The following is a 12883-nucleotide window of genomic DNA, read 5'->3' as shown; positions in this document are numbered from 1 at the left end:
AAATCTCTCTATCATCTTAAAAATACACATTATATCAAGGTGTATATATCTAAGAAGCAATCTAATAGGTTATAAAGTATAATTAAATTGTCAAATTGATGAATTATTACTCATTAATAAAAGTACTAGATTTAATTTTAATTTATGTAATATGAGTTGAAAAAAATATGATAAATATATTTAATTAAAAATTTTCTATTAGAAAAATAGTTATAAGCAGAATATTAACATAAAAATGATAAATGCTTTTTTTAAATCCTTTTAAACTAGAATAAAATTTTTAATAAATAATCTTAAAATAGAATAAAAATAATTAAAATATTATAAACATAAATCTTTTTATTTTAATTAAAAAATGTAAAATTAATAGATTCGCAATCAACTCTTGGAATTTATAATTTGTTCTAGAAATTCATATAGTTTAGCATGCATACAACTCTGTTCAATAATTTCTAATAATTATTAAATATTGTGTGATCGTCTTTAACATTTGAATTTTTTGATATAGAAACTTTCTATTAGAAATGCTTTTTATTGTTAATCAAAATTTACAGAATATATATTGCATAAATTACTTAATTATTATGCTAAAAAGCATAAAATAAATTAAATGGTCTACAGACATTAAAATTTTGATTTTTCAATATAATTTATATAATAAGCAAAGGATACTTCAAAAGCCATTATTTAAAATATTTTAAAATCAATAAGCGATTACAGGATTTTAAATTATCTTTTTGCTCATTTAGTCAGATTGATATAATTTCAAATAATTATATTTTATTTTTGCTTATTAACTTATTTATTTGTCTATTTTTATCAATTCATAAAGATATTTTGATTTTTAGGAGAACAAATAAAAGCAAACATAGAAAAAAGTCTAAATTATTATATTATGAGCAATTTCTCATAATATATTAGAAAAATCTACTCACAAATAATTTTAGATTTATTTTGAAAATAATTTTTCAAACCTATTTAAATTATTAGTAATGATAGATAAAGTCATCAAAATTTCTAATTTTATTTGAGTGCTAGTTAGTTTGTTTATTTATAATTTTACTCTTTATAATTTATAATAAATATTTGATTTTTTAGATGAATAAAATCAAAAAGCGATTAAAGGATATTTAATTATATTTTTGTTAATTTAGCCAGATTGATATATTTTCAAATAATTATATTTTAGTTTTGCTCATTAACTTATCTATTTGTCTATTTTTATCAATTCATAAAGATATTTTGATTTTTAGGAGAATAAATAAAAGCAAGCATAGAAAAAAGTCTAAATTATTATATTTTGAGCAATTTCTCATAATATATTTGAAAAAATTCTATTCTCAAATAATTTTAGATTTATTATGAAAATAATTTTTCAAACCTATCTAAATAAATTATTGGTTATGATAGATAAAGTCATCAAAATTTGTAATTTTATTTAAGTGCTAGTTAGTTTGTCAATTAATAATTTTACTAGTTAAAGCTAATAATAAATATTAGATTTTTTAGATGAAATTAATAAAAACATATTAAAAAAAGAGCTTAATTACTTACTTTAAAACAATCTTTAAATGATTCAAATAATTATCTAAAATATAATTTAAATTGTTTTTTAAAACAAATATGAAAATATTTTAAAGATCTTATGTTTGATTTAAAATTAGAAATGCATAAATTTATTTGTCAATCTATCTATCTATGAATTGGATTGTTTATTTATTTACTATTTTGTGCTTACAATTAAAATTTTGATTTTCAGGAGAACATATAAAATGCATTAAAAGAGAAGCTAAATTATTTGTTAAAAGCAATTAGAAATCAAATAGAATAAAATTCTACCAAAAAATAAAATTAAATTTACTTTAAAAAAACCTTTTAAATCCATTTTAAATGTGTATAAAGCGGTAAACAAACAATATGTAATGATAAATTTTATTATAATCAAATTTGTTTATTTCTTTATTTACTTTTTTGGATATGGATATTTCAAGATATGTGAGAACATTTAAAAAAATTTGAAAATTTGATTGTGATTTGGCTGAATAAAATTCTACCGCGAAATAATTTTAAATTTTTTTGAAAAAAAACCATTAAAATTTATTTAAAATATTTTTATAAAAATGCTAATATCATTTTTATGTAAGATTCAATTCATTATAGCTGAAATTTTTTGCTTTTAAAGTTTGTGCTTAGTTTTTACCATAAGATAATAAGATAGAGGAAATAGATAATAATGTGTTTGAATAAGTTTACAAATAGAAACTACATATACAGATGCACATTTATTCTTAGAGACACTTTATGAATACTAAAATATAATACATAACATATTCTTATGATTTTTTTTACTAAAGATAATTGAAAGATATCTTTTGTTTCTAATAGCTATCAAATAAAAATCAAACTAATGATTTCTGATTAAACCTTTTTTGATGAATATTAAGTATTTAGTTTTGTTACAACAATCATATTAATTTATGGTCAAATTTTACTTTGCAAAGTATTTATATATTCTTTTCCTTCATTTAATTTAAAAGATCAAATTAAAATCTGCTATCATTTTCTTGAATTTCCAATCTGCTCTGCCTCTTGTATGTCTGATGTTTAAAAGGAGAATCTTTTACAAAAATAGATTTTTTATAATAAAAAATTTAATGTATTTCTGCTTTATTTTACTATACATATTAATATTTCAGATAGATTGTTATTTCATTCATTTCTCAATATATTTAAAAAAAACCAGAATTTTGTTTAACATAAACTTATTTTTTATTGCTTGATTTGAATAAATAGTATTTAATCTTATATGTGCTAATATTTGATAACTCTAAGAGATCAAATAAAATGGATTGTTGACTTTAAATATCGAGTCAGATTTTACATCAAAAGAAAGATATAATAAAATAAATAAATAAAAATAAAATAAATTGTTATAAAAAATGAAAAGATAGCAATTCTTTTACATACTGGGCTTATTAACTCTTTGCTCTGTCTTTGTGACATAAGTTCAAAGTCAAGAACTGATTAACAACTGTGCTCTACATTACGATGTGTTTGATTACTACAATCCTACTATTGTGAGAAAAATTTGCATTAAATGCTAAAGCACTCCTACTGAAGCCTATGTGCTGAGATATGACTTCCAAGAATGCATACGTACTGTGAACTTTTTAGATGGACTCTAAAATTGCTAATAGCTCACTTTGGATGGCAAGTGCAAGCAGACTTTAAGTAACACAACAATTGTGAATTCTGATAATTGGACAATTGTTCCTTAGAATAGAACTGATAGTTTATTTGCTAACAACTGTGCCTAAATAAATAGCTTAGGTTAATGTGTTTTCCCAACTTTCCCAAATGCTATATCTACTGTTTTAAGCATTAATAACAATTTTGTCTTTTAACTTGAATGTGCTTTCGCAGACTAAAATTCGAAATGCTAAAAAACTCACTATGGCTTTATCTTTACTCCCACCTAAAACTACTTTTTGTTTGATTTCTAAAACTATGATAAATTAAACAAAACTATTCTTTCTTCTGCAACTGATCGCCTTAATTGTGTTAAAGGTTATTCTTTTACTGAAACTGGCTGTATTTAGGATTTCTCTTCTTTTCCTTCAATTCCAAATTGTGCTGAATAAATGGGTGATTATTGCTACACATGCAACAATGGATACACCTTGCAAAATACTCGTTAGTCTTGCTAACAAGTAGGTAATGGCGTAAACTGTTTGACATTTGAAATAATTCGTGGTGTTAAATAATGCATATTATGTGATACTTCTTCTGCTTTATACAGAGGCTAATGCTATTCGAATATTGCACCATCCCACTAAAACATCAGATTTGGTACTTTCTGCAAGGCTCCTTACTACTAAAAAGGTTGTACTTAAGTCTAAAAAAATTTACCTACAAACTGTGCAATTTTAGATGCTTAGAAAGGCACTTGTGCCTAATGCTCAGATGTCGAAAATTATTACTTTGATATTAAATCAAATTCTTGCAAAGGTAGAGTTTTTTCTGTTAATTGTGCATTAAAGCATCCAGTTAGCGATTCTTGTTATGTAGCTTACTGCCAACCTGGATTTAGATACAGATACCCTCTTCCCACTTTTTATCCTCCTACTTACACATATGTTGATGCTAAATACAACAATATTTGGAGAAATTAATTTTTAGCTGCTAAGTAAAATGTTACAGTAAACGAGTGTATAGTTAATACTAGCAATCCCATAGATACTAATTGCTAAACCTATGATAAGTATGGATAATCCTGTGTTTTGTGCAAATCTAACTATTGGTTGCTCTAAAAGAATGACGGATCAGGATATTTTTACTGCTCAAATAATTTGACCTAATTCAAAGTTTTTAGTGATAAGTGCTTAACATTTACTCCTAGCAGAGATAGATGCACTTCTTGTCAGACAGGTTATTAGGTAACATAAAACGGAGATTGTGGTTAAAGCAGCTAAAATGATAACTGCCTTGTTTATGATGCCTATGGAAACTGTACTCTCTGCAATGATGGGTATTATCCTAACTAAAATGGTTGTTCTAACCAAGATCTTTGCTGGTTAAAGTTAGATCCTGTTACTAATTCTTTATTTTGTAGTGAATGTAAATAATAAACTGACAAATAAATTGTAAATATAAACTAAGTTTGTTAAGTTTCTAATAAAGGAGATAATTGCGCTTAATATGTATATACAACAAGTTAATATGGTTAAACATAAGCTGTTTGCATAAGATGCTAAGATGGTAAATAAATTTTTGATTGAATTTCATTAATATTTGTTTAAAATTTTCTTTTATTAAAAAGGGTATGCTTTACCTTACGCTAATGGACCATGTGAAAAAAACTACTGGAGAGAATGGGAGTATAAAAGTGTGAGAACATATGATAGTGCTTATATTTATAATGGATGGACTAGTGATGGAATTTTAGTTAGATAAACCACCTAGGATATTACTTGTTAGTCAGGGTATGTTAAATAATAATGTGATACCTGTTCTCTAAATTGTCTTAATTGCATAGATGATATCTGCTATTAATGCTAAACTGGATTTGCTTTGACTAGTTTATATGAATGCGCCTGAATTTCTTGAGATAAATCATCTATTAAATTGATTAAGATATTATATAAATAAAAATCTAAAATAATAACTATTTTTTTAAAGTATTACATTTTATAGAAAAATTTATAAAGCTGTTTATCATAAATTTAAAAAAGAAAAATTATTTAATGTTTATTTGAATTAATTTTAATGAAATAAAACCTCACTTCAACAATTAAGGGTTATTATCTTTAGATTTTCATTTCTGTTTGTTTTCAAATAAAAACTTTTCTTCAGACTTCATAATTTTGCATATTTAGAAGAATATATTTCTTTCTAATTAAATACATAAAAACTTTTTTATTATAACTAACTCAATACTTTTACAATATTTAGATTAGAAAGATAGGCTAAAAAAAATATTTTCTGAGTGAAAGTAATATAAGTGATGATTTAATAGCTGAATCCTTCACAGAATTAAGTGATTCTGGCTCTCTCATTAGTAAAAAGTTTTAATTAATACTTTAAACTAATCAATTTATTTAATTAATAAGTCCATTTTAAAAAAGATAATATAGTACGTTTAAGAATTAAAATTTTGTATTATGGAAGCTGAATAGTAGATTATATTCAATTTTTAAATATATATTTTTATAAAGAATATATTTATTTAATTAATATATTTCAGGATTTATTATTCAGTTAAATATATTTATAAATTTATTTATTTAACTTACAAGTATTTAAAAAGTAGATCAGAGTTAGAAATTAAATTTTAATTTAAAAGATTATTTACGTACTATTTATATAAAATATATAAACATAAAATTAGAATTTATATTTTAAAATTAAGAAATATTTAGTTATTTCAAACACAAACAAATAAGCAAATAAAATAATAAAATTTTGAATTTTGTAGTAATTCAACATGATCAAATTTGTTCATTATAACTATTTAAGTTTATTTAAATAAATAAATAAAACTAAATTATAACTAAAAATAATTTACATCAAGATTTAATTGTGATATATTTTAACATTTTTCCAAAGCTTTTGTAATGCTCATGGCTCCTTCAGCTCCTATCAAATTAAACCTATATATATGATTTTTGAGCAATTTTAATAATTCTATTAAATATGAATAATAATGATAGAATGTTATCAGTATTTAAGAAGGTTAATTAATAATAAAATTACTATAAATTAAGATATAATTATCGAATATTTTAGCATTTTTCTAAAACACTTGCAATACTTTTAGCTCCTTCAACATCAATTTAATTTTCACTAATAAAATATTATTTGGATAAAAAACATTAGCCAAAGTAAAAATAATTATATATAAAGACATAGTTTAATAAAATTTATAGTTTATTTAGCAATTTATAATATTAAATCAATATTAATTTAGAAAATTACCATAAATTAAGAACCAAATTTATAATGTTTTGATTATTTTTTAAAACATTAGCAATACTCTTCGTTCCTTCAACACCAATTTAATTTTTTCTTATAAAATAAAAAAAATTTAAAATTTAAATAAAAAAAATTTCTTATGAAGTAAAAAAGTATTTTAAATCTTCAAAAAGAAAAAAATAATTTCCTTACCCAATATTAAGACTTAAATAAATAATGCTTTGGCATTTTTCTAAAGCTAATGCTATGCTCTAAGCACCATTTACTCCAATATTGTTGCTTCTAAAATTTCATTTAATTTGAAATATTGAAAATAATTATTTTTGTTATAAAATAGTACACTATATTTAGGTTTAAATCTGTAATATTTTTATACTATTCTAAAGTTCGTGCTATGCAATTAGCTCCTTCAGCACCAATTTAATTTTGTCTGGAAGTACATTTATTATTCAAAAGTAATAAATCAAATTAAAAGATAAAATTTAAAGGCAGATAAAATGATGTTTAAATATTAAACAAATAAAAAGCATTTTAATTCTTTAATAAAAATTACCCAATATTAAAATTTAAAACTGATATATTTTGACACTTTTCTAAAGCTAATGCAATACTCTTAGCTCCTTAAATACCAATAGAGTTATTACTAATTATATTAATAATCAATATTTTAAATTTATTACAAAAAAAAATAATGAAATTTAAATAAATAAATAAAGTAAATTTTCAAAATTAAAAATTAAAAAATGACTTACTATAAATTAAGATTCAAATTAGTAAAATTTTAGTGAATTTCTAAAGCATCAGCAATACTTTTAGCCCCTTCAAAATAAATATCATTCCAGCTAATTAAAAAAATAAATTAAATTAACTTAGTATCAATTTTTATTATTTGTAAAACACAAAAAAAATTATTGTTCTAATTTACTAAATTCAAATAATTATTTATCATTTCAAAAAAATTTGAATAACTTATTTTGACACAATTTATATAAGAAAACTCATCAAAAATAAATAAATAAAATTGTGTTTTACTAAATTATTTTTTAAATATAAATTAAATATATTTTATTTTAAAATTCAAATGTGCTAATTTTTTTGTTTTTAACAATTGAAATATGTAATTCTTTATCAATTTAATTTTAATTAAGTTTAAAGATAAAAAGAAACTAAATCTAGTCTAAAATTTTATATTACATTAAAATAATGTAGATTAAGGTTAATCAGTTTAGATTAATAAAATATGTGTAGCTTTAAATTAATATTTGTTACCTTAAATTAAGATTTAAGTCAGTTATATTTTTAAGCTTTTGTAAAGCTAGAGCAGTACTTTTAGCCCCTTCAATACCAATAGAATTTTTACTAATTAGGCAAAATAATTAAATAAAAGAAAATAAATATAAATAATAAATTAGATTTAATAGGAAATATTAATTACTAAATTATTATAAAATTTAATTTAGATATAATTTAAAATAATTACCATAAATTGAGATTTAAATTACTAATATTTTAGCAATTTTCTAAGGCAAGTGCAATACTCTTAACTCCTTCAGCACCAATAGAGTTCTTGCTAATTTATTATCAAAATCAATTATTTAAAAATATTAATTAAAACTGCAAAATATAAATTTAATAACTTATGAATATTAAATTAAAATATTTTGTAGATTTCAGTTAGTATTAAAAAATAAAATTGAATTAATATTTAAAAATTAATTTACTATAAATTAAGACTTAAATCAGTAATTTTCTCACACTTTTAAAAGATTTTTGAGATGCTTTTAGCTCCTTCTGTACCAATAGAGTTTTCACTAATTTGAAATTAAAAAATTTTAAATTCTTGAATAATTAATATACGAGAGAGAAAATATAATCTATAAAATATCTTAGTTTCTTATTTCTTTTGAAAAAACACAAAAATAAATTTTAAGAAAATACCCAATGCTAAGACTAAACTGAGTAACATTTTGGTACATTTCTAAAGCAGCAGCTAAACTCTTAGTTCCTTCAACGCCTATTTAACTGTATCTAATAAAATATGTAATAAAATTGCAATAAATATTAATGATTTGTTTTTTTTATACAAAATTTTTATCAAAAAATATAATTTTAATATTTTTAAAAATTACGCTAAGTTAAGACTCAAAAAATCAAGTTTATAACATTTTTATAAAGAGCATGCTAAAACTTAAGCTCCTTCTAAGCCAATTGAATTTTCACTAAAAAAACGATATTTATATTTATTTTGAGTATAAAATAAAATAATATTTCATATTCAAAATAAAAAAATATGCTAAACTAAATAAATAAATACGATAAATCAAGATTCAACTTTAAAATATTTTAGCACTTTTATAAAGCACTAGCAATAGCTTTAGCACCATAAACAAGAATTGAATTCCAGCTAATTATTTTTAAAGATATAAAATAATTTAAAATATGAATTATAATGATTAAAATCTAATTTAATTTTTTTAAAAATATCCAAAAATTTAGTTTTTTTAATTAATACTGAATAATAAATATTTATTTAAATTTATTCTTAATAAAAATGACCATAAATTGAGACTTAAATCTTAAATGTTTGAGGATTTCACTAATAAAGTAGCTATGCTATTCGCTCCTTCATAACCAATTGAATTACTACTGTTGAAATAAAACAATAAAATTTCTAGGGATAAAAAAATTTTAATAAAAACAAATAAATTTTTTATTATTTAAATAAGCAGGAACAAAACTTAATTTTAAAAAAATTACTATAAGTTAAGATTCAATTTAGTTAAAGCTCGACATTATTACAAAGCATTTGATAAATTTTTAGCTCCTTCTGTGCCTATTGAATTCCTACTAAAATAATTTTTAAAAGAAAATAAATTTATTTTTTGATTAAAAATTAGAAAAGTTTAAAATAAAAAAATTAGAAAAAGTTTAAATTAAAAAAAGTACTATAAATTTAGGTTGAGATGTGTAATTTTAAGGCATTTTTCTAAACTGCTTGATATTGATTTAGCTCCTTCAAATCCAATTAAATTTTCTCTAATAAATAAATATATTATTATTTTATCAAAAAAGCTAAAAAACTTTGAAATCAATTTTTTTATAGGATTTTTGCTATCAAAGCTATTTTTTGTAAAATATAAAATTACCCTAAGTTAATCGCTAAATTTGTAATATTTTGACATTTTTCTATTGCAGTAGCAATATTTTTAGCACCCTCAGCATTAATTGAATTACTTCTAATTAATTATAAATTATTTTATTTTATTTTTAAATAACATTTTAAAAAAAGTAAAGAAAATTGATTAAAAAAATAAATATATTTGATAAAATATTTACTCTAACTGAATTTTTAACTTCACTATGTTTAAGCATTATTATATTACATTTGAAATCGCTATTGCTCCTTAGTTTCCGATTTGATTTTAACTTAAAGTTTTTAAATATTATTTTCAAAAATGAGAGTTGAAATAAATAATTTGTTGATTAATATTTATAAAACTAAAGATGTTTTGCAAAATAATAAATAATATGAATTTTTTTACTTAAAACTAAGACTCAAATATGTTATGTTATTACAGTTTTTAATTCCATTTACGATTTTCTCTGCTCCCTCAGAATTAATACGATTTTTTCTTTTAGAAATAGAAAATAAATGAATATGTAAAAAATAAAAATTTCATGATACTCTAATGCTATCTTTAACTAACAAATATTTTAGAATTATTCTAATGCATTCGAAATAATCGTGGCTCCTTGATTGCAAATATTATTATCACTATTAAAAATAATACAAAAAAATTAAAATATAAATTAATTTAAATAAAAAAAATTTTTTCAAACAAATTTGATAATTATTAAAAAATTAATTGATTTTTAAAATTTTAATTAAAAAATAAATTCTAAGTAATATTATTTATTAATACTTAAAGTTAAGATTTAAATGTGTAATTCTATTCTAATTTTTTATTGCTTTGACTATGTTCTCAGCTCCATCAGAATCGATGCAATTTTTTCTATGTTGAGTTTAAATAAAATTTTATTAATTACAAATAGTATTAATAAATATCTTATTATACTCTAACTAAAGTTTAAGTTAATTAAGTTTTAAACAATTAGGTAAAACATTTGAAATATAGTTAGCCCCTTGATTTCTTATACTATTTTCACTAAAGAAATATTTTCTAAAATACCATTTTGATATTAATAATTATTTACTTCAAATTTATGGCCAAATTAGATAGGTTTACACATTTAGAAATCACATTTGCAACAGATATAGCTCCATCTGTCTTAATACAATTTGAACTAATTTAATAAGTTTTTATATTGTAAAATATTTATTTTATAAAAACTATATTAAAAATGTGGTAAAAACTAATAAGATAATATTAATACCTCAAATCAAGTTCTAATTTCTCTAAATTTTAATGAATTTCAAGAGATTTCCCAATTTCTCTCAATTATAAATCATTAATATTGTTAGCTCTATTGAAAAAATTATAAAATATTTACAAATTTAGAATTAAATAACAAAATCACTTAATTTCTTTTATTAATTATAAATATATATTTTTACTTTAAAAAAAGTTTCAAATCTTTTAGGTCGTTTAGATTTTTTATGGCACTTGAAATTTATTAAATTCCTTCACTTGATATTTAACTTTTCCTTTTTTATAATTGATTAAATTGTAGAATTTTTAAGAAAGATATAATTAAAATAAAAAAGAAATCTATATAGTTTCTAATCAACTATTTAATAATTAATTATGATTTTTGAGTTAGCTTAATAAAAAATATTCTTAATCTATTTTTTTAAATACTAAATAATTGTCTAAATTCCTTTAATTACATATTAATTAGTTTATTATTATATATCCAAAATTAGAAAGAAATTTTACAAAATTATTTTGTTTTAATTTTTGTTCTTACTTATCATTTAATAATTATTAAAATTTTACTGTTGAGAATCATTCGTTTTAAGAATAAGTTGATAGAGTTTAAATATTAACTTTATAGAATAATTTAAAAATAAAACATTTAAAATTACTTAAAGTCAATTTCTACATTTTTGAAGTTTTTACAGTTTTCAAAGTCACTAATTTTAGTCACCTTAACAATATCTGTTTCAAATTGTGTAATTATTTGTTAATTAGCTTCATTTATTTCTTATATGCTATTTAATCTTGATTAATTAACAATTTCATTAACCTAATTTACATTTGGCAAAATTGCTTGTTGTATACTTTAAACATTTTAAATATCCTGATTTGAATTTATACTTTTTATTATATCTATAATACTTTGTTTGATTTGTTTATAAGGAGATAAATCTACTTTAAATTGACTTTAGATATTAATTAGATCTAATAATTTGGTATAATTTCTCTCTTAATTTAATTTATTCTCTCTTATAATTTCTTTAAGCATTCTATCTTGCTAATCTAAATCTTTGTAATGATTTAAAATAATATCTTTAAGTTTTTCCTTTTGAGATATAGTATTATACTCTTGCAAAACATTGATATTTTCTTCTGATTTTTATTCAACATCTTTTAATATTTCACTCTCTTTTTGTTCTAAAAGCATCATTATATGGGATTTAAAATCCTTGAAAAAGATCTTTACTTTTTTTAAATTTTCTTCCAAAAAATTCTCTCTTAAAGAAATTTCTAAAAGACTCTCGTAAATTTAAGAATCATCAAAAATAGGCCAGCTTTTAAAAATGGTTTTATCATTACTATCAATAATATGTTCAAGAGGTAAATATAGTTTTCTCTATTATTACTAACATACACAAAAAACACACTCAAGCTAGTGTTACTCCTACTCTTCATCTATCCTTACCATTATTAGCTATTTTTTTTTATGAATAGAGCATTTTTTATAGTTTTCTATTAAGAATTAATCAGTTTAAGAAACGTTAGATTTACATTAATCTATTTCAATCATTTTCTTTTTATTTTTTACTATTTTAAATAATTAAAAAATTTTCACAATCTCCTAACTAATAAGTCTTTATTAAATTACTATGAAAAAAAAGCTTTAATAAATTAATTAATATTTATGTTTTATTTTATTAGCTTTTTTTAATCATACATTTAAATTTTTCTAAATAAATCATAAATAAAAAATCTTGAAAAAAGATTTTTTTGTTTTAAATTTTTATAATTAATTATTAAAATTAATAAAATGAGTTTCATCTAAAAAAAATTTTGTAAAAAATATTATAAATCCTCATTAAAAATAAATGAAGTTAGTAAATTAAATATCATTCAAATAATTCTTAGTTTTTAATAAAATAAAATTACTGAAAATTTACCATAAAAGAAGAAATTAATTATGAATTTTAGTCAAAACACCTACAGAATTTAATAGAAAGAAAACTTTTATAATAAATAAAAATACATGAGAT

At 20.1% G+C, this 12883-nt stretch overlaps 3 protein-coding genes across 3 annotated transcripts; 1 reads left to right on the top strand and 2 right to left on the bottom strand. All coding sequences in view use genetic code 6, as the record gives it.

Annotated features, from left to right (window-relative positions):
* Positions 1-2188: 2188 nt before the first annotated feature.
* TTHERM_000224509 (hypothetical protein) lies at positions 2189-2982 on the bottom strand. The gene is made up of 2 exons (XM_012797259.1): positions 2493-2982; positions 2189-2424 (listed from the first exon to the last, which is right to left on the bottom strand). Exons 1-2 carry the CDS (start codon positions 2715-2717, stop codon positions 2389-2391), a joined length of 261 nt encoding a protein of 86 aa, XP_012652713.1. The 5' UTR covers positions 2718-2982; the 3' UTR covers positions 2189-2388.
* Positions 2940-5097, top strand: TTHERM_00224500 (hypothetical protein; the record flags this gene model as incomplete). The annotated part of the gene is made up of 2 exons (XM_001014180.1): positions 2940-4758; positions 4820-5097. 2 exons carry the CDS (start codon positions 2940-2942, stop codon positions 5095-5097), a joined length of 2097 nt encoding a protein of 698 aa, XP_001014180.1.
* A 900-nt stretch (positions 5098-5997) lies between these two features.
* Positions 5998-12420, bottom strand: TTHERM_00224490 (hypothetical protein; the record flags this gene model as incomplete). Its single annotated transcript, XM_001014179.2, has 27 exons — positions 5998-6006; positions 6065-6149; positions 6253-6342; positions 6475-6564; positions 6664-6753; positions 6812-6901; positions 7025-7114; positions 7224-7313; positions 7741-7830; positions 7952-8041; positions 8193-8282; positions 8410-8499; positions 8601-8690; positions 8786-8875; positions 9028-9117; positions 9229-9318; positions 9418-9507; positions 9618-9707; positions 9808-9897; positions 10014-10103; positions 10157-10246; positions 10395-10484; positions 10548-10637; positions 10687-10776; positions 10867-10956; positions 11048-11137; positions 11519-12420. 27 exons carry the CDS (start codon positions 12418-12420, stop codon positions 5998-6000), a joined length of 3156 nt encoding a protein of 1051 aa, XP_001014179.2.
* Positions 12421-12883: the final 463 nt, after the last annotated feature.

The sequence above is a fragment of the Tetrahymena thermophila genome (genome assembly GCF_000189635.1).
Source record: "Tetrahymena thermophila SB210 genomic scaffold scf_8254665, whole genome shotgun sequence".
Classification (NCBI taxonomy): domain Eukaryota; phylum Ciliophora; class Oligohymenophorea; order Hymenostomatida; family Tetrahymenidae; genus Tetrahymena; species Tetrahymena thermophila.
Note: the sequence above shows the minus strand (reverse complement) of the source record. Positions and strands in the feature narration are given on the sequence as shown.